Consider the following 23,442-nt stretch of genomic DNA (forward strand, 5'->3'; position numbering starts at 1 on the left):
TCAGAAAAACAGCTTCATGTATTTCGTATGATGGCATTACAAAGTGAAATTGATGTCTGTATCGAGACAGCTGAGGAGCACACCTCGGAACCATTTATACACAGTACAAAGCAAATGTTTACCCAAGTACAAATGAAACAGGTTGACAATTAGCTAATGCAGCTTTGTGGACATAAACCAGGTACATTTGAGCAGAACCAACATAAAATAAAAAGGAAACAGCCCTTTTCCTATCCCATGCTAAGAGCGCCATGGTTAGTGGCTTGGGAAGCCTCTGTCACGTTGAAACATTTCCTTGCCAGTGTTTAATGTGTTTATTCTACTGCTACACTGCGGGGATAAAAATAACATCAGCAGGGCACGCTAGCTGTACGGAGGACCCACTGTCAATACTGCAGTAACTGACAACATACAATGAAGTCTCACACCTGTTTATTGTAAGTAATTCATAGATAACCACTTCTAGTACACATTTTCATACTGGCTTTTAATGCTTTTGGGTTTTTAAGCTCAGGGACACCCAAACTTCATCTAAGGGTCATCTCTGCAATTTACCCAGATCCAGAACACTACACCTTCTATGTAAAACTGGTGCAAGTTGGCATCATTGCCACAGGGTAACAGAGATGGTTTGGAAACTACACATCCCAACATGCAACGTCCCACTGGCACAGGCTGCTCTACGTTATGGGAGGAAAGATTTTTGCTAGGGTGAATTCGCCTCACATGCCTCATTTCAGCCGTACTGGCCTGTCATGCAGCTGTCTGCACGCAATGCTCTACACAGTGCAAAAACAAAGACCTCTACACATCTGGAGTAAGAACAATGGTAACAAATTCATAGCTACATATTCTTCTCTACATTTTTGTTTATTGAGACAAACTAATTAAAAGGCACAAACATAGGGCATATGTTTACATGGACATTATAACAAACATATACATTAAAAGTGTAGGAATGTGTTGCCTTTCTGCTAAACAGAAAGTTCCTAAGCTTTTATATATACAAAAGTTGTACAATTTGATGTCCTAAAGTACAAAAGATCATTTATAAAATTATTTTACACTAAGCTCTATTTTTTTTTGTTTTTGTTTTTGTTTTACTATGTAGTCCAAGCCCCTAGAACAGTTTCACGTAATGATACAGATATCTGTCACCTGAGCCAGCAGCCTGGCAATCACTGCTTGTACTGACATGGCAGGGTAGAAACAGAAGCAGTCCATTTTGACTAGTCAGTCCTGCTAGCACTCTGTGAAAATGCGCACACGCTAACCTCCATAGCTTTCAACTCCATTAAGATAAAAACATCGCAACTGTAATTTTTTATTTATTTTTAATGTAGAGTCTTGGGTTTAGGGTGTTTTTTTTAAACAAAGTTTTAAAAACGTGAATATGTGACGTGATAGTCTAAAAAGTATATCTGTTTCCCTAGATTTTGCTTTCTACTTTATGTACAGATAAACAAGTTAAGAAATAAAAAGCACATGTAGCTTAAACATGTGTGACCATTTGTGGAGAAGTTCTGGGCTGGATAGTCCAAACCATCACCCCAGAACTCCCACAAACTGATAGAAATGTGTTAACACAATAGAAGAATAACGTAAAAATGATGATGTTTGCAAATATTTACAAAGTTGAACAGATTTGCACAACACTTGATTAAGAAATAGGGGAGAAATTAAAAGACGCTCTCTGCTTGTCCTGGAGGGGCATCCTACCTAGTTAGTGGTTAGAATAAAAACTGTATACAATTTAATATAAGACAAAACTTCTAGTGAACAACTAACACGTCTGTCCCCTGCTGTAACACCAGCAGGCTCTGATTGAGAGGCAGAGAGCATAAAAATCATACCCAGTGCCTCCAGAATCTTCCAGCTTAAAGCAATATTTTTTAAGTTTCAAAGCACTCCTTTTGCTCCTAGATAAGAGTCCCATAGGGGTCTGACTGTTCAGAGACCATGTTTACATACATTTCGACTCCTCTTCTCTCAGCCATGGCTGTTTCTCATCAAACAATAACAGTTTTTTTAAAAAATGTTGACTACAATGCTATATTCCCTTAGGGTAATATGTTGGGTAATATTTACATCTCCAAATATCAGGTCACAATCCCTATTATATGTTGAAGTTAGAATGATAAGTTATCATATGCTTTGCATATCAGAGCTGGTACCACCTTTCCCATAGGGAATGCTGCCTGAAATTATCATATTCCCAAAGGTAAAATGCATATTTTCTCCAAAATGCATTTTTTTTAAATGACAACATTGTAATGCATTTACTCATAAAAAAAAACATCAACACAGACAAAGATTCTACACTAGCTCAGAAACAGTGGACTTAATGACTGGCAAGTTAAAATTAGCCATCCACCCTGTTAAAGATACAGGGGTCTTTGCTAGTGTTTAGATTAAAATAATTTTCTAAGTTATAATTTGGGGGATAAAACATAAAACTGTTTTTTAATGATTATTTTTTTTTAAACTCTGGCAAATAAGTATCTGCTCTAATTCAGCATCAGTCAGCTAAAAGGTAAAACTTACTTTAAATGAAGTGCTCCAGTGAAAATCAAGTTTGAACCTTATGAGCCAAATCAAAAGGGGAAGATGCAACTATGGTCTCTGATGGTGCATGTTGCCCCAGTGTCTTAGTCTGGATTTATTACTAACTAAAACAAAACAAAACAAAAAACGAAACGAAAACCCAACAAAAAAAAAAAAAACAACCCAACCAAACAAAACCCAAAAAAGAACTGCTGGTAAGGATTCCACTTTAATCCTTTTTAATACTGTTTAGAAATTCTTTACCAGGGAGGAGACGTGGGCAAGGCCTGGGGCAGGAAAGGCATGCTCTCGACTGGTCTCATTGCTATATTTAACGGACCAGCTAACGTCATTGGCGTGGGGAGGTTCATGGGAGATGTTATAGTGACTGGATGCGCTATATTCACTGGAGCGGTTACTGGGGTAGGTAAATTGACTGGTGTGGTGAGCGTTAATGGAGATGTCATGGATAATGGACTTGTTATAGTTACAGGATGCCCTAGGTTCATCGGACTGGATATATTAACTGCACTTGATACATTTACTGGACTTCTCATGCTCATTGCAGCTGCCACTGTGACTGGGTTTGTGATAGTCCCAGAAGCCACAGAGGACGTTATATTGAATGGAGTAGTAAGAGTCACAGGCGTAGTAGCAGCAGTGGAGGTTTGGCACAAGTTAGCAGCTTCTAAAAATGAGACATAAAAAGACAAAAAGTTTTTAACACATAAAAAACCATGGACGAGATTTAAAAAAAAAAAACAAAACCAAAACCAAAAACCAAACAAGAACAGGTACAAATTCTGGAATAATTTTCTTTAGGAATTATTAGTAAGTTAAAACTGTTAACATTCTATAGCCTACAAGAAATACAAACTCTCATGCAGTTCATTTCAATTCAATACTTTTTTCCTGAGAAGTGAGGTTGTCTTATAAAGAGGGTTTCGATGTTCATAAAAACAGTATTGTACAATCAAAAAAATCCTCCCAAGAGGAACATTATAAATAGAGGAGAGAGTGTACATACCGAATGGTACGTACTCTATAGCCTTCTCAAAGGTGAACTGACATTCTGTGAAGGTTTTAAAAAGTCATTATTAGGGACTGATAAGCAAAGCTTGTTTCAATATTAACCTGCTTATTTCAGTCTTAATTATCGCTACTAAATTGTTCCACTGATCACAGTACTTCTACTTAGCAATTTTCCAGGCTACCCAGTCAGTACATCTTCCAACCCCCATTATTTCCTCAGCTTTCACATAAGCTACAGCTCCACACCAAGTTGTTTTGTTTTGTGGTTTTTTGGGTTAGTGGTTGCCTTTGTATTTTTTTTACTTTGTTTTGCAGTAAGCAGGAATTAAGTGCCAAACAAGGAAGACTCAGGAAGCCAGTGCCCGGCCCTGCTGCTGGTGGGCTCTAGCAGGGCCAGGCACTGGGGGAGCGGGCAGCGGTCCGGCCGGCGGAGGGATCACTAGGCATCCATCAGCACCACCTGCCGGCTACCCATACTAGAAGGCTCCAAAACCAGAAGTGGGTTGGTGGACGCGGGTAATGGGAAAGGATGACTGCTAGAGAAACCGACAAAAATATATTCTAAATCAACGTAACGTTACGGCACTTCTAAGTCGTGTCTTATTCCACATTTGTAGGGTAGGACACCAAGCTCAGTCTACACCCACGTTTCTGGAGGTAAGCCAGGAGCATAGAGTCCACTCTTGCCACTTGGGCAATACAAATGTACCAAGACAGAGTTAACTTTGAAAGCAACATTAGCCCCATTCAAGGGTTACTGTTGGTTCTTCAAAGTCCATATCTAGGAGGGGTGGAAAGGAAGGGAAAGAGTAAAAAAAAAAATAAATGTGAAAATAAATCGTATCAGACTAAAAAAGAATCCCATATAGTGTTGTAAAGCCAATGCAACAGGTGGCACCAGCACAGGAGAACCAGCATGGAAAGAGCAGCACATAGCCATGGCACTGACTGGTCTAGCTTCACCTTCCAAGTGCAGCAATATGCAAACACATCCCACCCCATGCCCCTTCCCCAGTTAAGTTAAGCTAATACCATCAATCTGACAACATCTCTACCCACCCACCTCCCTCACCCACCATTCTGTCCAAAACCACCATTTCTGTTAAGGCATATTCAATCATCTCAGTAAGAAAGGAAAGGAAGAGGGCACAAGAGATAGAGAGGAACAAGCAGAAGAAAAAAAAAATCTTAAAAGAGATTTTCTAAAGGTCACACCCATTTGTTTTATCTATTTAGTGGCCTGATGATATGTTTCTGTTATTGCTACATTTTAACATGAATCAGCTGTTTCTATCCTGTCTGATCACAGAATTCAATTCAACTGGAATAACAATCAAGGCGAAAGGAGCTAGCAGCCTAATACACAAACAAGACCTAGAAAAGAAAAAAAAGATTGAAGAAACTGAAAGGAAGTTTAGGAGAAAAGAAAAAAATAAGGTGAGTCAAAAACATTTATTACTAAAAACAGCTAGTGAAAAACAGTAAGTGATCACTATGAATTTCTTGTAAAACATATAATCCATGAGAGTCACATGATAGGCATTGGAAATCAAACTGTTGTGAAAAGAATAAGCTAGCAGTGACAGAAGACTTTAAAACTATGATGCTTCTAATGACACTAAACTGAAGCAATCTATTCTTTGCAAAACTGACACACTGACCAACAATGGGAAGCTATTCAACTTCAATTACAGCAGCATAGGTAAGCTAGCAATAATGAAAAACACAATCACTTATTAGTTAATTCTGTAATTAAAAAAAAAAAACAACAAAGAAATAGCAGGGTAAGTTCTATGAGTTCTGGAAAACTTTATGCAAAATCAAGTTAAGTGATGATAAAGTAAATGGACTAAGTTGGGAGAGAAAAGATGAAAGGACACAGAAAGCACCCACATGCAAACTGATGATGATGCAACAACAGAGGGTGTTGTATGTGTGTGCATATATACATACATATATATATGCACACAAGTTAACAACTGGTAAGTATGCATAAACACAGCTAAAACCACATGCAAGTCAAAAAAAAAACACACTCATGCCTTGGAGCAGACACAAACATCCCTTTATAATTGATGACTGCTACGTACACGTTCAAGCACAGAGACCAAAAGGAAGCAAGTAATAAGGAGTTCATTTACAACAGCATAGTTTTGGTCATGTTATCCTCCTGCTAGTTTTTAGTTATTACTTCTAATATCGAGAATGAAATTTTCATGTAAGACATCCTTTTCTGGCACCTTAACCTCCCTATATAACTGTAAACTCCGGTATCTTGTAAAACCAAGACCGTAAATATTGTTTTGTTTTACCTTTCTTCCTTGCTTTGACCGCCTCTTCCCACAATCTCAGGGTCTCTACCTGCTTTCCAGGCCAACTTGTTACATGTTGCTGCTGCTGCTGCTGTTGCTGCTGCTGCTGCTGTTGCTGCTGCTGCTGCTGTTGCTGCTGCTGCTGCTGTTGCTGCTGCTGTTGCTGCTGCTGCTGCTTCTGATTGCTGGTCTCTTCACTCATGCATGCTATGCCAATTAAGTAAGAATACAAATTCACCTTGAAAAGTTACTCTGTTTTCTGCTGAGATCACAAAGACTTCTTCCATAAAGAGTGTGTGGAATCTCATAGGAGTCCAAGAGCAAAAATCACAGAGGTGTTTAAAACCATATAATTAATTCCATGCTTTATAAAACTACTTTTGCAAGAGCTAAAAAGCAAAATGTTAGTTGGGAACATCTGCCTTCACTGCCAAAAATGAACTTCCTTTCCAATTATTTCGTTTGTATTTTAGGAAGAATGAAATAAAAGACTACATGGGGTCTCCAGAAATCGAGCTGGTTAGCCCATTCCACTTTTTCTAAACCTCAGCTCCAGTTAACAAAAAAAAAAAAAAAGCTCTTTTTAGTTTTTATTGCAAGTATGACAAAATTTTCAGTTTAGCTCTACATCACAGAACAGCATGTTACTACTCTCTGGCCACATTACAGCTCACCATTTCCACCTCTAACAACTGCTGTAAATGCCTCCAGTGAACAGGCTTAGCACCACCGAACTGGCTGGGGAAGCCAGAGCTGTAACCCTATACCTTAAAAAATACTTCACATCCAAATTTCATATTAAGCTCAACAATCAGGCATTCCCGGTACTTTCAAATTATCCAGGAGTAACAGGAACTGAAAAGATGTTGTAAATGAATACTGTTTAAAAGGCTTTAAGGACAAAGTTTCCAAAGGCATTCCTTCTCCCTCTTCATTCCTCTGAAAACCCATTTTACATCACTAACCATGTGAGTTAAGTTACAGGTATTTTATTAGGGAAGATCTGAAAGTCAAGTCTTCGTTTGCTCACTAGGCACTCCCAGGTTCAAGCTTCCACACTTCCAGAGTTTTAAGACTAGAAGCAACTATTACAAACATCTCATTTGAACTCCTGCACACCACCAGTTAAATGCCATTAATGCCCACAACATATCCTGGATTTAAATGCTTTTCTTGTCAGCTACTGCCAGAGGGAGTAATCACTCAGCCCCAGGGTCAAAGCTCAGAGAAAGCAGAGAAATCTTTCTCCTAATTTTGATGAGCTTTACAATGAGGCTTCAAACCTGAAACTTGGCAGATCTTAGCAGTCGTTGAACATTCTAAAATCTCCAGAATTATCTGTTGGGCTTTTAGGCCTGTACAGTTCAGGAACTGGCACTGTACTTTGAAGATGAGAAAACTTGGGAACTCTCTTCTTCAAGAGGTGGGTTATTCTCACAAACTGCAGGGCATTCCTAAGGGATAAGATCACAGTCTAGCAGCAAACCAACTCCACATATGCCAATTCTTGAGCGGAAGAAGATTCTGTTATCAAGTATCTATTTTAATAGGTGTGAATACCCAGACTGAGGGGTATGTTTTTGCATTTTAACGTAACCAAAGGCAATTCCCTTTGCAAACACATTGTTATTATAAATGTTTTTAAAACGTTCACCTACTTTTATTGATGCCTTGTTTACAGGTATTACAGTTGATACTTTGGCTCTGCCCGTGTGTCTTTAAGTGGCTGGTGATATATGCTGCACTCAGAAGTTTACCACAGATATTACACGATACCTTTCCTTCATGGCGCACCATGTGTGTCCGCAGTCTGTCTTTGGTGGCAAAGGCAGCAGTGCACGTCTATATGAAGGACAACAGTCACACTTGAAGCGCAGACAGCATCATTACCATATGCATTACATGCCCACTGTAAGCCCATTTTACCTTGTAGGTGCAAACAGCATCCTAAGTAAAACCTTAAGTTTTACCTGCCTTTACAGAGAAACCAAAATCAAACTACTCAACAGAGACTGAAAATGGAAGTTGGCTTCTGAGACAATGAGGACAAACATCATGCGCTATACTACTTGAACTTCCTTAAAACAGCGGGTTGCCTTACCTACCAAAGCAAGAGGTACCTTATAAAAAAGCCTGGAACAGGCAAAGTGGGTTTTTTGATACCATTTAACTGCACAAATATGAGCCTGATATCTTAAATTGCTCAATTACTTCTGTTCCCATCCAAATCAGAACAAGGAAACGGAACCTTTTTCTAACGCTATTCTTTTACACAAGACTTCTATTTAATATGATGAGTCACTAAAACACAGGCTGGAACAAGCATGGATATTCCAAGCAAAACAGTTAATTGTTTAAGGGCAGTCAAGTTATGTCTCTTATACCAAGTCATCAACTTACGACAATTTGCTTTCACCTTCCAGCAAAATAATGCATCCAGAATCAACTATTCTGATCCATTTTGAATGGATATACTGAGAAACACATTGCACATATCAGTCCTGTAATCAGCACTGAACTGCGGACACCACTACAATCCTAAGTTATATAACAAATACTAAGTTAAGCACATCGTAAAACGGAGCACCTGCGTTGTTCTCCAAGAAAGCAAAAAACCCTCTAATCTTCCTAGAAAAGAAGCCACAGCACCTTTTAAACTGCCTCTAGACTTCCATCAGAACTACAGTGCTGCTGGTTACGTAAGGCGGGTGTGACTTCATTCCTAAACTTGCTTTTCAAAGAAAAGTCCAGGAGCAAATACAGCTCTGGAAAGATTATTCACCTGAGATTCTAATGATACAATCAGGTATTGTTCTTAATAAATCATTTTAGCCCTTACTTGGCATTTGAAGGGTCTCTCTGTTGAGTGAACATGTTTAACGTGACAGCTTAAATGATCAGGCCTGCAAAAAAAGAGAGGAACAGAAAAGAAAATGCATACTGTTACAAATACATAGTAACGACACCTTGGCTAGTGAACACTGCGCTGGTGACCCCTTGCAGCCCACATCCCTCCGCACGGCAGGAATACATTCCCCTTAACCTAGGCAGTGGCTTTCAGCTAGAGTAACAGTTATGCTGAGACCCAACCTGCAGTTTAAAACTTAACCGTGTTCTTCTCACGCACTTGAAAATGGTATGTTTGGTCATACCTTGTGCAAAGGTGACAGATCAACAGCTCTAAAGTTTTCTCTGTTGCAAGCACAGCTATAAATACAGCCAGCAGCAATGCAAGCTCCCCCACAATGCTCTGTCAGTACGCCTCAACCTTGCTACAACACAAGGAGACAGTTTGCCTGCCGTGCCCCATTCGGTCACCGACCTCTGCAAAGGCTGGTAAAGGGGCTCCGTGACCACCGCCAGTGACACAGACACGTGTCCTACGGGACCTGGATGAGGTCATGAAATCATTTTGAAACACTCTCATAAAAGAGCGACCACTTTTGGCCACTGCCAATCTGGCTCAGATCAAGACCCACACCCTAGAGGTAAACAAGGCTCTTTATCCCCTCACCAATCTTCTAAGATGTCTGGTTCTCCTAGCCCCTCGCTATGATAGCTTAACCCTTCTTGGTTATGAAAAGCCAACACTTGAGCTCGCCTGGGATTTTCTACATGGTACCTCGAGAAGCCTTTTCCACAAACACCACAGGTGTACGGTTTCGTGATGCCACCTTCGTGAGACCTCACGTGGTAGGTCATGCGATCCTTTCTCTTGAAGCGCTGATTGCAAATTGGACATTCAAAGGGTTTTTCATCTGAGTGGGACAGCTTGTGCCGGTTGAGGTGGTAGACATCCCTGAAGGCCTTTCCGCACATCTCACAAGCGTGGTTCTTCTTAACGGGCTTGCTGGGCTTCTTCACTGTCTGAGTCACTGCCATAGCCGTTGCACCGGCACTACTGCTGGGATTGGTGGCAGAGGAAGACGTAGTGACTGTGGACAGGATGCCTGCAATAGTTGAAACCAATGAACTTCGGCTGTTGTCACCAGCGATGGTCGAGATAAGGGGCACCATTGTGGTGGGAGTTTTCTTTGGCCGTGACACTAACTTTATCCCTGTGTGGCAGGACTCATGACGCCTCAAATGGTAGCTGTCCCTGAAAGCTTTGCTGCAGTAAGTGCACACAAAGGAGGTTTTAGGTTTTTCCTTTTTAATCCCAACAATAGCATCCTTTAATGTTTCTGCTGCAGGCTGAGGTTTCTGCGTTATTGGTAAGGGCAGAATCGGCTTCTGATCGGGTGGCTCAACAGCAGAGCTCAGGAGAGGCAACAAACTGTTCTGTGCTGCCTGCTGTTGGTGATGTGAGGCTTCATGTGCCTAAAACCAAACATTCACACTTAAATTCTATTGATGGGTGCTCACTCTGACACGGTGAGAACATTTACAAACTACAGGAAAGCACATTCTAGACCAAAATCCATTGATGTAACAACTGGAAAAGATTACATAATTTTGCTTTTGGACAATATAAACCGCTCACACCTTAAATGCATTCGCTGTGCAGGTTCTGTAGCAAGTGTAGGATGGCACACATCGTAACAATCAAATAATTATTAAGTTTCCGGAGGGCAACACTTCTTACGGAAAACAACTAGGTGCTTGTCAGATCTTTTACTAACACAGCATTTGATCTTTACGTAACAGATAACTTGTTTTGCTAACGATCATATCAGATGCCACCTTGGGACTATCTTTGGAGCGTATGCATGTACTGATGGGAGTTGCAAAACAACACCCCACCTTTAAGCTGAGCTTAATGCACACTGAGAATTAAACTGCAGCCACAGAGAGCCAGCATACAATAAGGCGCCTTATTTAAACATGTTCATACTGGTGTGTTAGCACTGAAACCAAAGCACCTTGAATCAAGAGCTGTCTAAAGCCACATTTCTATATTTAGCAGGTTCCCACTGCATTTATACACTGACCACTGTACTCTCTGCATCCGGAAACTAGTAAGCAACACATCCTTTTTCTCTTTGCAAGCTACCTTCTGATAGGAAGAGAAGCTAATCAATAAGCACTGGTAGACATCTAGAGATGCTGGAGAACACAGTTGGAGTGGCAGGTGTGGAAAAAAAAACCCACAACCCTGAAAGCTGTCTCAAAACAGCCAATACCAACTGACTCTGAACTACAGAATCAGCAGGAAGAAGCTAAAGGGAACAGACAGACACACACACACCCCCGACGAGTGTGCCAGGGCAAGCACCGCTCAGCTGAGCTGCAGCCTGCACTGCTACAGGCTGTTCTATGCCACACTTGTATTAGGCGCTGTTTATTCCAAGGGAGAAAACAGTTACTAAAACTCATCCAGTCAGACTAGGACAAAACCCTAGCAGATACAATTTTAAAGTGGTTTAGAAACCACACAGACCAATTCAGCCTAATGGAGCATTAAAATAAATCACTCTAGCACCTTAAGCCAGTTTAAGCGCATCTGTATTCAAGATGTGCCTCAGTCTCATCAGACCAGTTTTAAATCAGTGCCGTTATTAACGCAGCGTGCCAGGTCTGAAGCTGAGTTTGGGGAAACTTGCATTGCTATTAAATCAGTACCGAAGCCTTCCAGGACTTCTTTCCTACAGTTTCCTTCACAAAATAACACGACTCAAGGCTGTGAGAGCCAAATAAAATGCTGTGCTGGCTCGCAAACCCCAACCTGTCTACTTTTACATCGGTTGAGGATGGACAGTGTTACGAAGCACGCCTGGTCTAATACTCTTCCTACGTGAATCCATCTCAGCACATCCTTTGGAGAAGTCAGTATTTCTAGAAGCTCACTTGGGGACTTGTTCTTAGTTGCATCCAAGCTCCAGCCGCTTTGCCTCTCCCAATCGCAGCAGTTGACTACAGCCACCTTGGTGCAACATTCCCTTGGCTGCAGGGGGGCTCCCGCCTCCTCCTGCCACCACACAAGCCCTGCATCACTTCAGCCACTCGTTTTTCAGGAGCACGATGCAGTGATCTTTGGATAAAAGCCACCAGTGGACACAAACACTTTACCCACACGGGTATGAATACGTGCTCCCTAACATTCCAAGCCTATCTGACAAGGAAACAGTTCACGGGAGAAAGCCCAGATTTGGTATGGTTACAGGAGACAAAACTCACGGGAATCGTTAGGAGCCAGGCCAGCCTGTCCGCTTTTATTTGCATGTTACGTCCCATCTGTGCTGAAGCCTGGGATGCAACAGGTAGGCTGAACATTACCGCACCGCACCTGGCCACAGCAGCCACCTTCAACAACAGCCTAAGGGGCTGGTTTGCAGAAGCGATTGCTGAAGAGTCAACTGCAGGACTGTCCTGGTGGCTACGCTGCTAAATCAGGGCATGGCACAAGCTCGAGCATCTCCAAACTTCTGTCTGACTTCAGTGACAACTGTGGATTTTCAACCATTTATTTTCCGTGGTTTTAAAAAGCCATTCAGACATCTACATTGCATAAGAAGAATAGAGTATGCACAATACACATTGAAAGCACAATATTAAGCAAGTTAAATACAATTTTAATTTTAAAAAATTCTGAAGTGTTTTACAGCCAACTTTAAATAAGCATTAAACAATGTCATTAAACTGCATCAGAAGACACTTAAGAGCACCTAAGGATAGCTCCAGAGATACAGTTTCAAAGGCAGAGCTAGCAGATCGGATAATAGAGAGCCCAAATCCTTTGGACAAGGTTCAAACTTATGCAGTTTATGGATATTTTTAAGCCTTAAAGAATTGTCAGCACTTCAACGTAATGATGCACTTACTCCTATGGAACCGATAGACGGTGGACATAAAACAATGTATATTCATAAGGCTACAGGCTATGAAGCTGCTACTTATGTAAGTCTGCTTATCTTGGTTCCCAGATAGCCAGCGTTATTAGCAGCGCCGTCTTTCTAACAACCCCTCTTTGCAACAAGCAGTATTCCTCAGTTTCCAAGGGCTGCCTGCATTAAAGCCTTTTAAAAAAGGATCAGGCAGTATTTTTTTTTAACTCTGTGTTCGAGAGGGGAAGACAGCACCTGCTGCACGCCTCTCGCAAGTAAGTCATTTTTATTCAGGCAGAGACCACGGTTTTACTTGACCTAGCATTAATGTCAAGTCAACATTTTTGCAATATTATGATCGCCTGGGACAGGCTCTCATGTACAGTACCCTCGCTCTATCGCTAATTTTTCTTTCCTGGGGGGACAGTAAACAAAAAAACCTGTAATTCGTGACCTGGAGTGGTAGGATGTGGCATTGCGAACTTCCAATGCCAGAGGCTAAAATGTTTTTGCACTCCAGCCTTAATGTGAGAGCAACAAATTAGCATGAGTCATATCTTGAACACTCTGATGGATGATTCCTCCTCACACTAACAGATGCAACTTTCACTTTCTGAGCAGATACTAGAAGTGGTTTTCAAAATATGCATTTCAGGGACTAAGAAGACCCAAACAAGAACTGTTTATTCAGTATCACAATTGTTTCTTTAAAAAGAGATACAATTCATCAAAATGCCACCTAAACACAATCAAACAACTTTATTTGGAAAGAGCAATTTACAGTCACATAACCCACTGCTAGCAAGACTAAAATTTAGACATTGAAACCTCCTCTAAAAACATTTCGCTAAAAATTACAACTTTACACACTGTATATTAAACCGTCCCTTTAGCAATCCTGTCACAGCTGAAAAACACACTTGGTAAAACTCACCCCACAAAGAATAAGCGTGTATATTCAGTCACTCGCATTTGTTATTTAACTGATACCGAGGAGGGGGCCAGGAGGGGCTTTTAAATCCACTTTTTGTTACTAGTTTTAACTAGTCAGTTGGATCTTAGCTGACATGCTGATGGTGAGAATGGGAAGAAGAAAAACTGAAGTTATGTCAGGAGTATCTTAACAGTGCTTTCTGCTGGGTGCATTAGGATGCTCGCACCCTAAATCATTGGTTTTAATGAAATGACTCAAGAAACAATGTTCAGCATTTATTATGAGGTCTTAAAGCTTTATTATTTGGGGCAAAAAAAAAAAAAAAAATCAAGAGGAAAATTTCCACGTCACAGTTTCATGAAGATGCTTCCAAGTCACACATAGCTAAGTATGTTAGGAAAGTGAACTGCTGACTTCTTAATTAAAAGCAGCAAAGCCTACTCCTAAATCAAAGTGTGACATCGCTATTTCAAAATACAGTACCCTTCAAAAAAAAGTAAAGACGAGCAGCAAGAAGCTGGACACGTACTTGAAAGTATTACTTGGCGTTTTTTACAGAGGTTGCTGCAATACCGTATCGTCAGCCTGCGAGTAATTTCCCCTCCAAAATGCTCAGCTGTGAGCCTGGGAGGCAGAAAGGTGATAAAAGAGCCCCAACTCAGAGGGAGATGGCCCTAAACTAAGGAGATTAACTTCTTAGCACGAAGTTTCCTATGTGCGAATCACAACTGCCCACTAGAGTGAGAAATAATTCACAAGACCTCAGCCAAACTCGATGGCATCACCCGCATTCATCACGAAAAGGCGGAAAACCCAGTGCCCAGCTCCCGGTACCGGCTCCCCGGAACATTCCCGGCGTGTTTTCATAGGCAGAGCACCCTGGCCAGTGACTCATCCCTCGGTACTTGCAAGGGAATAATTTTTCCTCTCTAAAGGAATGGTGCTCACTCTTGGCGGATTTATTCATTCAACTCAGGTTTTCAAACTCGTGTCACGGGTTGGGTTTGGGTTTAATTCCGAGGAGGACAGTGAGTAAGCGAGTGACCGCCGCTGGGAACGTGCAAAGAGGATTATTTTACCTTGAGAAAGGTGATGTGTGGGGCTTTTTATTTTTTTTTCCCCCTCTGTTTTTTTTGCTGCTGCTGCGATTACGCATTTTATGTTTTCAAGCTAAAAAAAGAGCAAGAGGCATCAGAAAACAATCCGGAGTGAAAGGGTTCGGCTCACAAAAGCCAAAGGAAGATTATTTTTTTTAGGTTGGGGTTGGGGTTTTTTGGTACATTGGATTTTCTTCGGAATTACATAAACAGCGGTGTTTTTAAGTCAGTCTTTCGCAGACAGAAGGGGGGAAAATAGTGACTCAGTTGGCAAAGGGAGGGGTTGCACGCTCCACCGTCCCTATTCCTCCCTATTACCGTTAGCATTTTGCCAGTTTTTACAGAAATCCGGCCCGCTCCCGTCCTATTTTAAAAGAAAACAAGATCCCTCGTCACCCGGCCCCTGAGTCAGGCTGTTTAAAGAGGGATTAATTTATTCTCCCAGACACGGTGTTTGTTCCATCGGGGTTTTGTTAGAGCCCGGTGGAAGGCTGGGGGCTGTTGGGGAATTTTTTTGTTGTTTTTCTTAAGGGGCGGGGGGCGGAGAAAAACAAATTTAAAAAACCCGCTATTTCGCGTTTTGGGGGAAAAAAAGAGAAAAATTTTAAAAATTAAAATATAAACACTGCTCCCCGTCTTTTTTTTTTTTTTTTTTTTTTTTAAGGGAAAAAAGGGAGAACAGCGCGGGGCGGCGGCGGGGCCGCGCGCGATCGGCTCGGGGCGGCGGGCGGGGAGAAAGTGCAGGAGGGAAAGGAGGGAAAGAGCTGCCGGCGGCGCGGGCCGCTCAGCCGCTGCCCCGGGCGGGCCGGGCCGGGCCAGGCCAGCCGCCGCCGCGGGCCGGGCCGGGGGAGGCGGGCGGGAGGCCGGGCGGCGGCGCTGACTGACAGCCCCGGCCTAGCGGGGAGCCCGGCGGGCGGCCGCCCGCCCGCGGCCGCTAAGGGGAGGGGGGGCGCGGGCAGCGCCGGCGGCCGCGGGGCCTCACCTGAAAGAGGAACGCGGTCCAGTTGGCCTCCATGGCGGGGGCGTCCCGGCCCTCGGCGGGCGGCGGCGGCGGCTCCGGCGGCGCGGTACCCCCTCCCTCCCCCGGGCCCCAGCTACATGGAGCCGACAACAAAGCGGCGGCGGCGGCGGCGGCGGCTCAACATGGCAGCGCCGAGCGGCCGCTTCCGCTAACCTCCGGGCTGCACCACTGCGGCCCAGAGGGGGGAGGTGGCGGCGCGGCGCCCCGGCGGGGCGGCGCGGGCCCGGGCCGCCGCGGCGCCGCCCCCGCCGCTCCCCTCGCCTCGGGGCGGGCGGCGGGCCCGGGGCGGCGCGGCGGGGCGGCGGGGCGGGCGGCGGGGCCGGGGCGGCGCGGCGGGCCGGCCGCCCCCCCCGCGGGGCTGGCAATGGGCCGGTCCCGGGCTGGGGAAGCTGAGGCGAGCTGTGGCGAGAGAAGATGGAGGAGCGGGCGAGGTGTCCAGGGCCGCCGCCGCCGCCGCCTCGCCGCGCCCCGGGCCCGGCCCGGCCCGGCCCGCGGGGGCCGCCCGCGCCGCCCGCCCTCCCCTTCTCCCCTCCCCGCCCGCCCCGCCGCCCCCGCCCGCCGCGCGGGGAGGGGAGCCGCGGGGGCGGCGGCGGGGGGCGGCTTCGCCCGCGGGTGCGGGCCGGCGCCGGCGGGGCCGCGGCGGGGCGAGAGGGGGGGCGCGGGGCCGCCCCGGGGATCGCCCGGCGCCGGCGCGCCCCCGGCCCTCCCGGGGCCCGTCCTCGGTCCGCCCGCGGCCCGGGTGGCCGCCGCCGCCCCCAGCGGGTTGGCCCCGGGCCTGGCAGCCGGCCGGGCCGCGGCTCCTGGCGCGCAGAGGCCTCCGGCAGCGGCACCCCGGGGCTCCCGCCCGCCGCCCCCCCCGGCGGGCACACGCCGCTGCACGGCCTCGGCCCGGTTCCCGCGACCGGCGGCTCCCGCAGCCCCCCACCCGCTGCTGCACGCTGGCCGGATTTGCTCGTATGCAAGGCATCTTCATTGCAGCACCTGAATGCAAATCAAAGCCGCAAGCAATTAAGTATATACTTACCGTTAATTACATGTTTACACACATCAAGCACATCCCTGACAGGCGGCAGGACAGGGACGGCTCCCGCCTCCCCGCTGCTGCTTTGGGAGGGAGGATGCGGGGTGGGCACAGGAGCACGGCAGGTTAAACGCTGCAACAGGATGAGTGCTTTGAAACCAGACTGCTGCTCACAGACAAGGGCCATCTTTCCCCAGGATGGGGGGAGATAGGAACAGGCTTACAGGACTTTATTATTTTTTCCACCCCGAGCTCCATTCAGTTCCCTTTGCTCAGGCCCGGATCCGCGCTGAGCCATGCTGCACATCTGCCTCAGCCGTTGCGGCACCCGCTTCACCAAAACCACCCTGCAGGTCGGATGCATGAAGAAATACAGCCGTGTCACTGCCGGCTGCCACGCAGCCTGACCTTGGCGAGCAGCGCTAAATATGGCTCACATCAATGAAGTTTTCCATACTACTTCCTCCCTTATGGGAGAGCCGGGTGGTTTTGTCTTGTCTCCTGTGACAAAAAATGCAAGGGCTCGTTGCGAAGCCCCAGCTCAGCGTCATGCTGGTGCCGCGCTGCTGTGGCGGGGAGGAGGGACGGCAGGGACCCAGCAGCTGCTGGCAGAGCACTCATCGGGGTCCCAGCCCGCCGGCTTGGCCATCACTTTGTGCAATCTCGGGCAAGTCACCTGGCTCCTGTGGCGCTGGTCCTCAGCCCTCCCTGAGTGTTTCTTCACTTTCCAAGAGCATTGCAAACCAGTAGTTGTTCTGTTCAGAATGACGCTTGCAGTTGTTTCATGCCTCTCAGGCTACCTGCTAGCGTTTTTCCTTGAAACTTCAGCTCCAGAGTCAAGTGGTTACGTCAAAATCTGTTTGCATTAAAAAAAAAAAAAATGTTTCTTGACCTTGTGACCCCAGAAAAAAGTTTGTGGATATGTGTCCAGGGGGGCTCAGCTGCACCGAGTGGCCCAGCCACCTGCAGCTCTCAGAGTCCCTCTGCCCTGGGGAATTTAGAGCCTGCTTGTTTTTGACCACCCTGTCTGCGAGACAGTAGACCTCTGTGCTTATGCATCTGTTGGGCAGCGCTGGAAATGTGCAAAATACTACCCTTGCTCTGCAGAAGTTCTGAATGAAGAAAAACAAACCAAAAAAAGGAGTCAAAAGTTTGCTAACATGCGCTCTCAACCCTGCTGGGATCGCACTGGCCCAGCTCACCCGTGGATGGTTTGTTCTGCTCAGCAGAGATGCTCTTCCCAGCCATGGCAGAGGGTTTCCTTCTGCTGCCCTTTATTCCATCCCTGGCACTGCCACCAGCAGAGCGGGGGCTGCAGCACAGCCGAGAGGAAACCCACATTTGCAGAGAGGGGGACACCACTGCCGCTCCTGGTTATTTTTCTCCCAGTTGGCCAGTTATTTTTGTTAACGCTTATTAATGAAGACTTGGGAGAGCTCTCTTTGTTAAAGGCTCACACTCACTTCAATTAAAGGCTAAGAAAACTACCCAAGCGTATCACTGAGTCATCGAAGAAATCCTGACAAGCATGTAGGAGGCTAACTCCACGTTCTTGTTTTTACAACTAAAGAACCAAGAGGGTATAACAGAAACAAAACATGGAGGACTCAAATCCTTCTCACTAAGTCCGAGGAGAGGGAAGCAGAGCTGGAGCCCACTTTCCTCTCAACAGAGTCTGGCTGAGCCCCCCCAGCCCCTCTAGCACCCCTGACACCCCATAGCAGGGCAGTGATTGCTGGGGAAAAGCTGTGTTGGGAGCAAAGTGAACCAAGGCACTGCAGAAAATCCCCAGGGGCAGACAGAGCTCGCAGGAGCTGTATTTACAAAGGGCAAGTCTCTGCCAAACCTGACGAACTTTCCTTTACCCAGAATTATAACTGGAAATATAAAAAGCCACAGTATTTGAAAACACGTATTTACATTATATATGCCCCAAAGCAGAATAAACAAAGGTTAGATTTGTAAACTCTCCATCTTAATTAAAGCAGTGCTGCATTGGACAAACCCACATAACAGGTGGCTTGAAGTGTTGTGTTATTTAATTTATACCTTCCAGCTCCCTTAGTCATCAAGCTGGGACAGCGATAGCATCAGCAGCCATCCTGCTGCTGCTCTGGTACCCGCAGCGAGCGAGCGTGCAAACGGAATTTCTAGGGCACCAGGAACCATGTGGCCCACTTATCACCATCCCGAGGCTGCTCTTTTCTGCCTTTTCAAACAAAAATCTTCCCTTCTTTCTTCCTCAGCACTTCCCACATTGTTGGGAAGGATAGGAACACTGCCGGGGCATCCCCCGCCTCCAGCACCCGTGCCGATGCTGGTTTGTTGGAGGACTCCCAGGGACCAGGACAGCACCAGGGCTGCCCCTCAGTGCTGCGGCCACGCTCTGCCCAACACCAGTGCTGCCGAAACCCCCGCGCAGCCCTTGGCCACCCGTGTGCCCTCCTGCCACCCAGCACGTGGCTCCCCAGGGACGTCCGCCTCCAGAAGAAGCAGTACCCACAGATAATTTGTCAAACTCACCTTGCAGTACAACTCATACAGAGAGGAGCAGTTTCCTGCACTGTGTTCAGCCACGAAACAGTTAATCAAGTGTCTATTTGCACAGGTGCCATTAGCTGTCCTGTGTGCTCGGAAGCTGGGCAGGGCAGGGGGATGCAGGTGCCCTCTGTGAACCCGGGAGCCCCAGGAGGACAGTACGAACTCTACCGATTTTTACCCGTTATCCTTGCGGGATCCCCCTGTGCATTAGGACCTACAGTGGGACATAAGCAATAAAATCATAATTTGCTTTTCCACTGTCTGTGCATCTCCCATGGTTATAGAACCGATGAGTTGGGCTGGGCAAGAGGCTGCCCCACGGCAGGCGTGTGCACCCACGCACCCTCCTTACCTGGGACCTTCAAAGTGTTTTCCCCCAGCCCCTGCCTGCCTGCTGACAGGCTGTGTTCTGATTTCGTTCGGCAAGCATGTGCTTGCATCGCCAAGAATAGAAAATGTTGTCAAATATTTCAGCTTTAGAGGAGCCCCTTTCTGTTTGCGCTCTGCTTGCTGAGTGATGCGGCGGGCTTTGAATTTTGCAGCTCCACGGGGCTGAAGAGCCCTCGAGTGTGTAAATAAGCTGCGAGACGTTACTGGGAATGTGCTCCCTGCAGGCAGCTTCCTTTCAGCTGCCTCCCAAGTTCATATCCTCTCTGGTTTCTCTCTTTACAGCCTCGACTTCCCTCTCACACTGATCAGGGAAACTAAAAAGGGACAGTAAAACATCAGCGGGAAGCACACGTCCAAGCAGCGCATGTGCCCGCTGCAAAGCCTCAGCCGCTGGCGGGCAGCCTCCCCAGCAGCACGGCCGTCCCATGCCGGCTCACACCGTGGGATGATTCAGCATCCTCTGAAAAGCATCCTGCCACATCCCGCTGCCCAGCGCCTGCCGGGCGAGTGCGTCCCTGACCTGCAGCAGAACATGGAAGGTGCTGCAGAGGCAGACAACCCGTTTGCTAGGCAGAGGGAAAGGGAAAGCTCTTGCCAGATGGCTGCCCACAGTTGTCTCCGCTACCACGTGAGCCTGCTGCCATCCATCCCACCCTCCATCCCATGCCCTCGGGCAGCGGCGGCAGTGATGCCCTGCCCGCGTCACACCAGGGCCACCACGCAGCCTGCCCCAGGGCTTGGCAGGAGTGCTGCCGCTGTAGAGAGTGCTGTCGCCTTCGCGTAATTAGCACATCTGAAAGATCGCTCCACTTTTCAAAAGAGAAAAATAGGATGCAGGAAATTACCAGCCAGCTTGGCTGAATCACTGCAGAAAGGCACTACGACAATCAGCGGAGAAGCAGCAAGAAGCTACTCAAGGGGAAGGAGCCTTGTTAGCATGGCTCAGAAGGGATGGCTGAGCACTGCTCGACTTTTTCATGTTTTCATGCTTTTAGCACCAAACCTTGAGGTGTGTCTGCAGCAGAGATGTATAAGGAGGCAGGGAGGGAAACTGGAAAAGCCAGCATGATGCCCATGGCCACAAGGGCCACACCTGTCCCGGCAGTGGCAGGGAGACCCGCGGGTCCGTACGGAGCTGGGTGTCAGCTCCCACCACGCTCTCACCAGCCCAGGGCTCCATGAGAGCCGGGCGATGCCTCCCGCCAGGCAGGAGCAGCATTACAGCTACTTCACGCTTTCAGGCATCATTTCCCCTTCCCCCATGCCAGACAGCCCTGCAGCCGTCACTGCCCCCCGTGCAGTACTGGACTCTTTCCTTCCCGCTGCGCCTGCTGCACCCCCTGCTCTGCCTCAGCCATGCTGCCAACCTGCCTTGGGAAACCCTTCCCACCCTCCCTGGGATTTCATCACCCTCCCTGACCTTTGCCACCCCCATGGATCTGGCACCCTCCCCGCTCCCTGCCGTGCCGCAGCAGGTGGATTCCCGCTTTCCGGCAGCCTGAGCTTTGCTTTCCCAGGCACGCAGCACCGCCGGGGGCCGGCTGCCTTCCTCCATAGCTCCACCGCTTCCCTCGCAGCCTGGCACACACCACGGCCATGCGGAGGATGCTCCATGCTTCCAGCCGAGGTGGCCTGCGGGCTGGTGGCCAGCGAGCCACTGCTGCGGAGGAGCCAGCGGGGCTATGTTTAGCCCTGCCGCTGGCGGACAGCGCGCCGGGAAAGTGGTGTTATCTCTTCCCACCTCCTTGTCCTCAGCTGCGCCTGGGCTAATCTCTGCTTGGCACCTTGAGCAGCGGAGCTGCCCCGCGCTGCCAGCGCCCAGTGCGCTTTTGTTATTATTTTGGTTATCTCTGTCACAACTTTTTTCCCACAAAGTGGCTGCTGTCAGCTGCCACACCAACAGAGCGGGAGAGCTGCTCTCCCCACTCGCCATGCCGGCCCTGGGGATGGGTGGCAGGCTGCTGGCTTTGCCACTGTCCTCAGGCACGTGCGAAACTACTGCCTGCGCCCCAACAGCGGGGCTGTCCCCTCCACGGGTGCACACGTGGGGGACACCCCGGGGCAGCCAGCACACGGCGGGGGGCATGGTGCCGGGGCAGCGATGCCATGCAGCACAGACTGCACATGCTGAAGATCAAACGCTCAGTTCTACACACCTATATGATTCATATATCATTTACACAGAGACATGCGAATACACAGCATTTTCTGTTTCACACAGGGACGTTTCTGAGACCTCCTGGCAGGTGCTCGCTGACCCCTGCCCTTGGCACTTTGCCGTTGAGCAACCGCTGCTCTCCAGAAAAGCATCCATAGTTTGATCTGAACACTTCACAAGACAGAACGTGCACCAATTACCGAGCGGCACGCTCCTCCAGTTAATCACCAGTGACCATTTTTAGTAATAATTCCTTTGGGGCCAAAGACTGCAGGGAGATATCTACTCCAGCCTTGCTCCCCTTCCCACCATCTGCCCCAGCTCCTCCTGGGCACGGGCTGTACGGCCGCAGGCACATAAGGTCAGTGCATTTAGGGAAAAACACAGGCGCTGAATTAGAGCAGCCGAGCCGGCGAGGAAATCCTAGCGCTAATCCCTGATCTTTCACTGACACACGGCAAAGCCCAGGCGAGCCGGCTGCCTCCCTCCTCCCCAGCCACAGCTGGAAAACACGGATAATGCTGCATTACCTTCCCTGCAGGGCTGCTGCGATTAATAGCAGCAAAGAGCTCGGAAATCCTTCAGGGAAGGGGATAGCAGGGATTAATACCCAGCTAGATGGCTGCGGTCCCCCAGGACCCACTCGTGCCTTTGCCAACACCGTGCCCCATTTTCTTTATTCCTTGCTATTTACTTTTTCCTGGGACTTGGGTGTTGTTTAATCTCGTTTGGCAGCTATGGATTGTCTCCAAAATAATTAATGTTTGTGCATTCGTCTGCATCGCTCAGCTGATCCCACGGGGGTGAGCATCCAGCACTGGCCGAAGCGATGATGCTTTGCCTGAGGCTCCTGCCAGCCAAGGAACCGACTCTGCACCACGTCTCCAAGGGACAAACAAAGCCTGTGGTGATACCCACAGACCGCTGCCAAGCCAGTGTGCAGGCACCCGCGCAGCTCTGGCTCCAACAAATTTTGGTGCTGCCAGGAAAAGGTCCCACATCGGCCCAGAAGTCAGGCAGGGGATGATGCTCCCCCTGCCCTCCCTCCTGCCTGCACCCTGCCGCTTGGCAGCGCGCACCTCAAACACCCGCACGTGCATGGGGACGGGGAGGCAACACGGCCAAAGGAGGCAGAGTCCAATCCAACCCAGAGCGGCACAGAGGAAGTTTTTCCCAAGTTTAAAACAGTATCAAAAATCACTAGAAAAACACAGACCTGCCCTTTGTCAGAAGGAAAATACCCGGAGTTCAGCAAACTGCCAAGTTTTCAGTTTTACATTTCCGCTGGCACGCTGGAGGCAGCAGCTCCCTGCAGCCTCTCAGGATCCCAGCGAGTGAAACACTCTGCACCATCCCTGCCGCGGGAGCCAGCCCCGCACCGGAGAGCCCCGTCCACGCTGGCAAATCATCCCAGGTAGATGTCCGTGTGGTCTCAGCTCATCAGGCTCCGTCACATCATCAGCTACGCAGAGTGCAACCAAGTCATGCGAGAAATGGGTATTTTTTTAAAAAAATAATATTATACCCGAAGCGTGAATCCTTAGCTGACTCATAGAAATATGAAACTCACTTAAGGGATGAATGAGAGCTATTAGAATACAGAGGTAATTACTCATATGAACAATGCC

General features: G+C 47.7%; 1 protein-coding gene across 9 annotated transcripts; it reads right to left on the reverse strand.

The window, feature by feature from the left end:
• Window positions 1-851: 851 nt before the first annotated feature.
• Window positions 852-15,863, reverse strand: VEZF1 (vascular endothelial zinc finger 1). Of its 9 annotated transcripts, none has more exons than XM_037370738.1 (7): window positions 15,666-15,863; window positions 9,403-10,208; window positions 8,728-8,791; window positions 7,547-7,730; window positions 5,889-6,095; window positions 3,572-3,616; window positions 852-3,232 (listed from the first exon to the last, which is right to left on the reverse strand). In XM_037370738.1, the coding sequence occupies exons 1-7, from the start codon at window positions 15,696-15,698 to the stop codon at window positions 2,805-2,807; spliced, it is 1,767 nt and encodes a 588-aa protein (XP_037226635.1). In that variant the 5' UTR covers window positions 15,699-15,863; the 3' UTR covers window positions 852-2,804. The 9 variants fall into 9 exon arrangements, with proteins under 9 accessions (XP_037226635.1, XP_037226676.1, XP_037226686.1 ...); XM_037370779.1 differs by having other exon boundaries at window positions 5,889-6,101; window positions 9,511-10,208; window positions 15,666-15,862; XM_037370789.1 differs by having other exon boundaries at window positions 9,511-10,208; window positions 15,666-15,859.
• Between the last annotated feature and the right edge of the window lie 7,579 nt (window positions 15,864-23,442).

The sequence above is a fragment of the Falco rusticolus genome, chromosome 1, assembly GCF_015220075.1.
Source record: "Falco rusticolus isolate bFalRus1 chromosome 1, bFalRus1.pri, whole genome shotgun sequence".
NCBI lineage: Eukaryota > Metazoa > Chordata > Aves > Falconiformes > Falconidae > Falco > Falco rusticolus.

Bases quoted from the DNA above. Each gene is read 5' to 3' on its own strand.
- VEZF1 (XM_037370729.1), bottom strand. From the start codon at position 12,101: ATGTTCAGCCTACCTGTTGCATCCCAGGCTTCAGCACAGATGGGACGT. The intron at 8,792-9,402 runs GTGAGGGGATAA...CTTTTTTTGCAG, and splicing joins CCAGACATCTTAGAAGATTG to GCCTGATCATTTAAGCTGTC. The intron at 3,617-5,888 runs GTAAAACAAAAC...AAACCTTCACAG, and splicing joins GGTCAAAGCAAGGAAGAAAG to AATGTCAGTTCACCTTTGAG.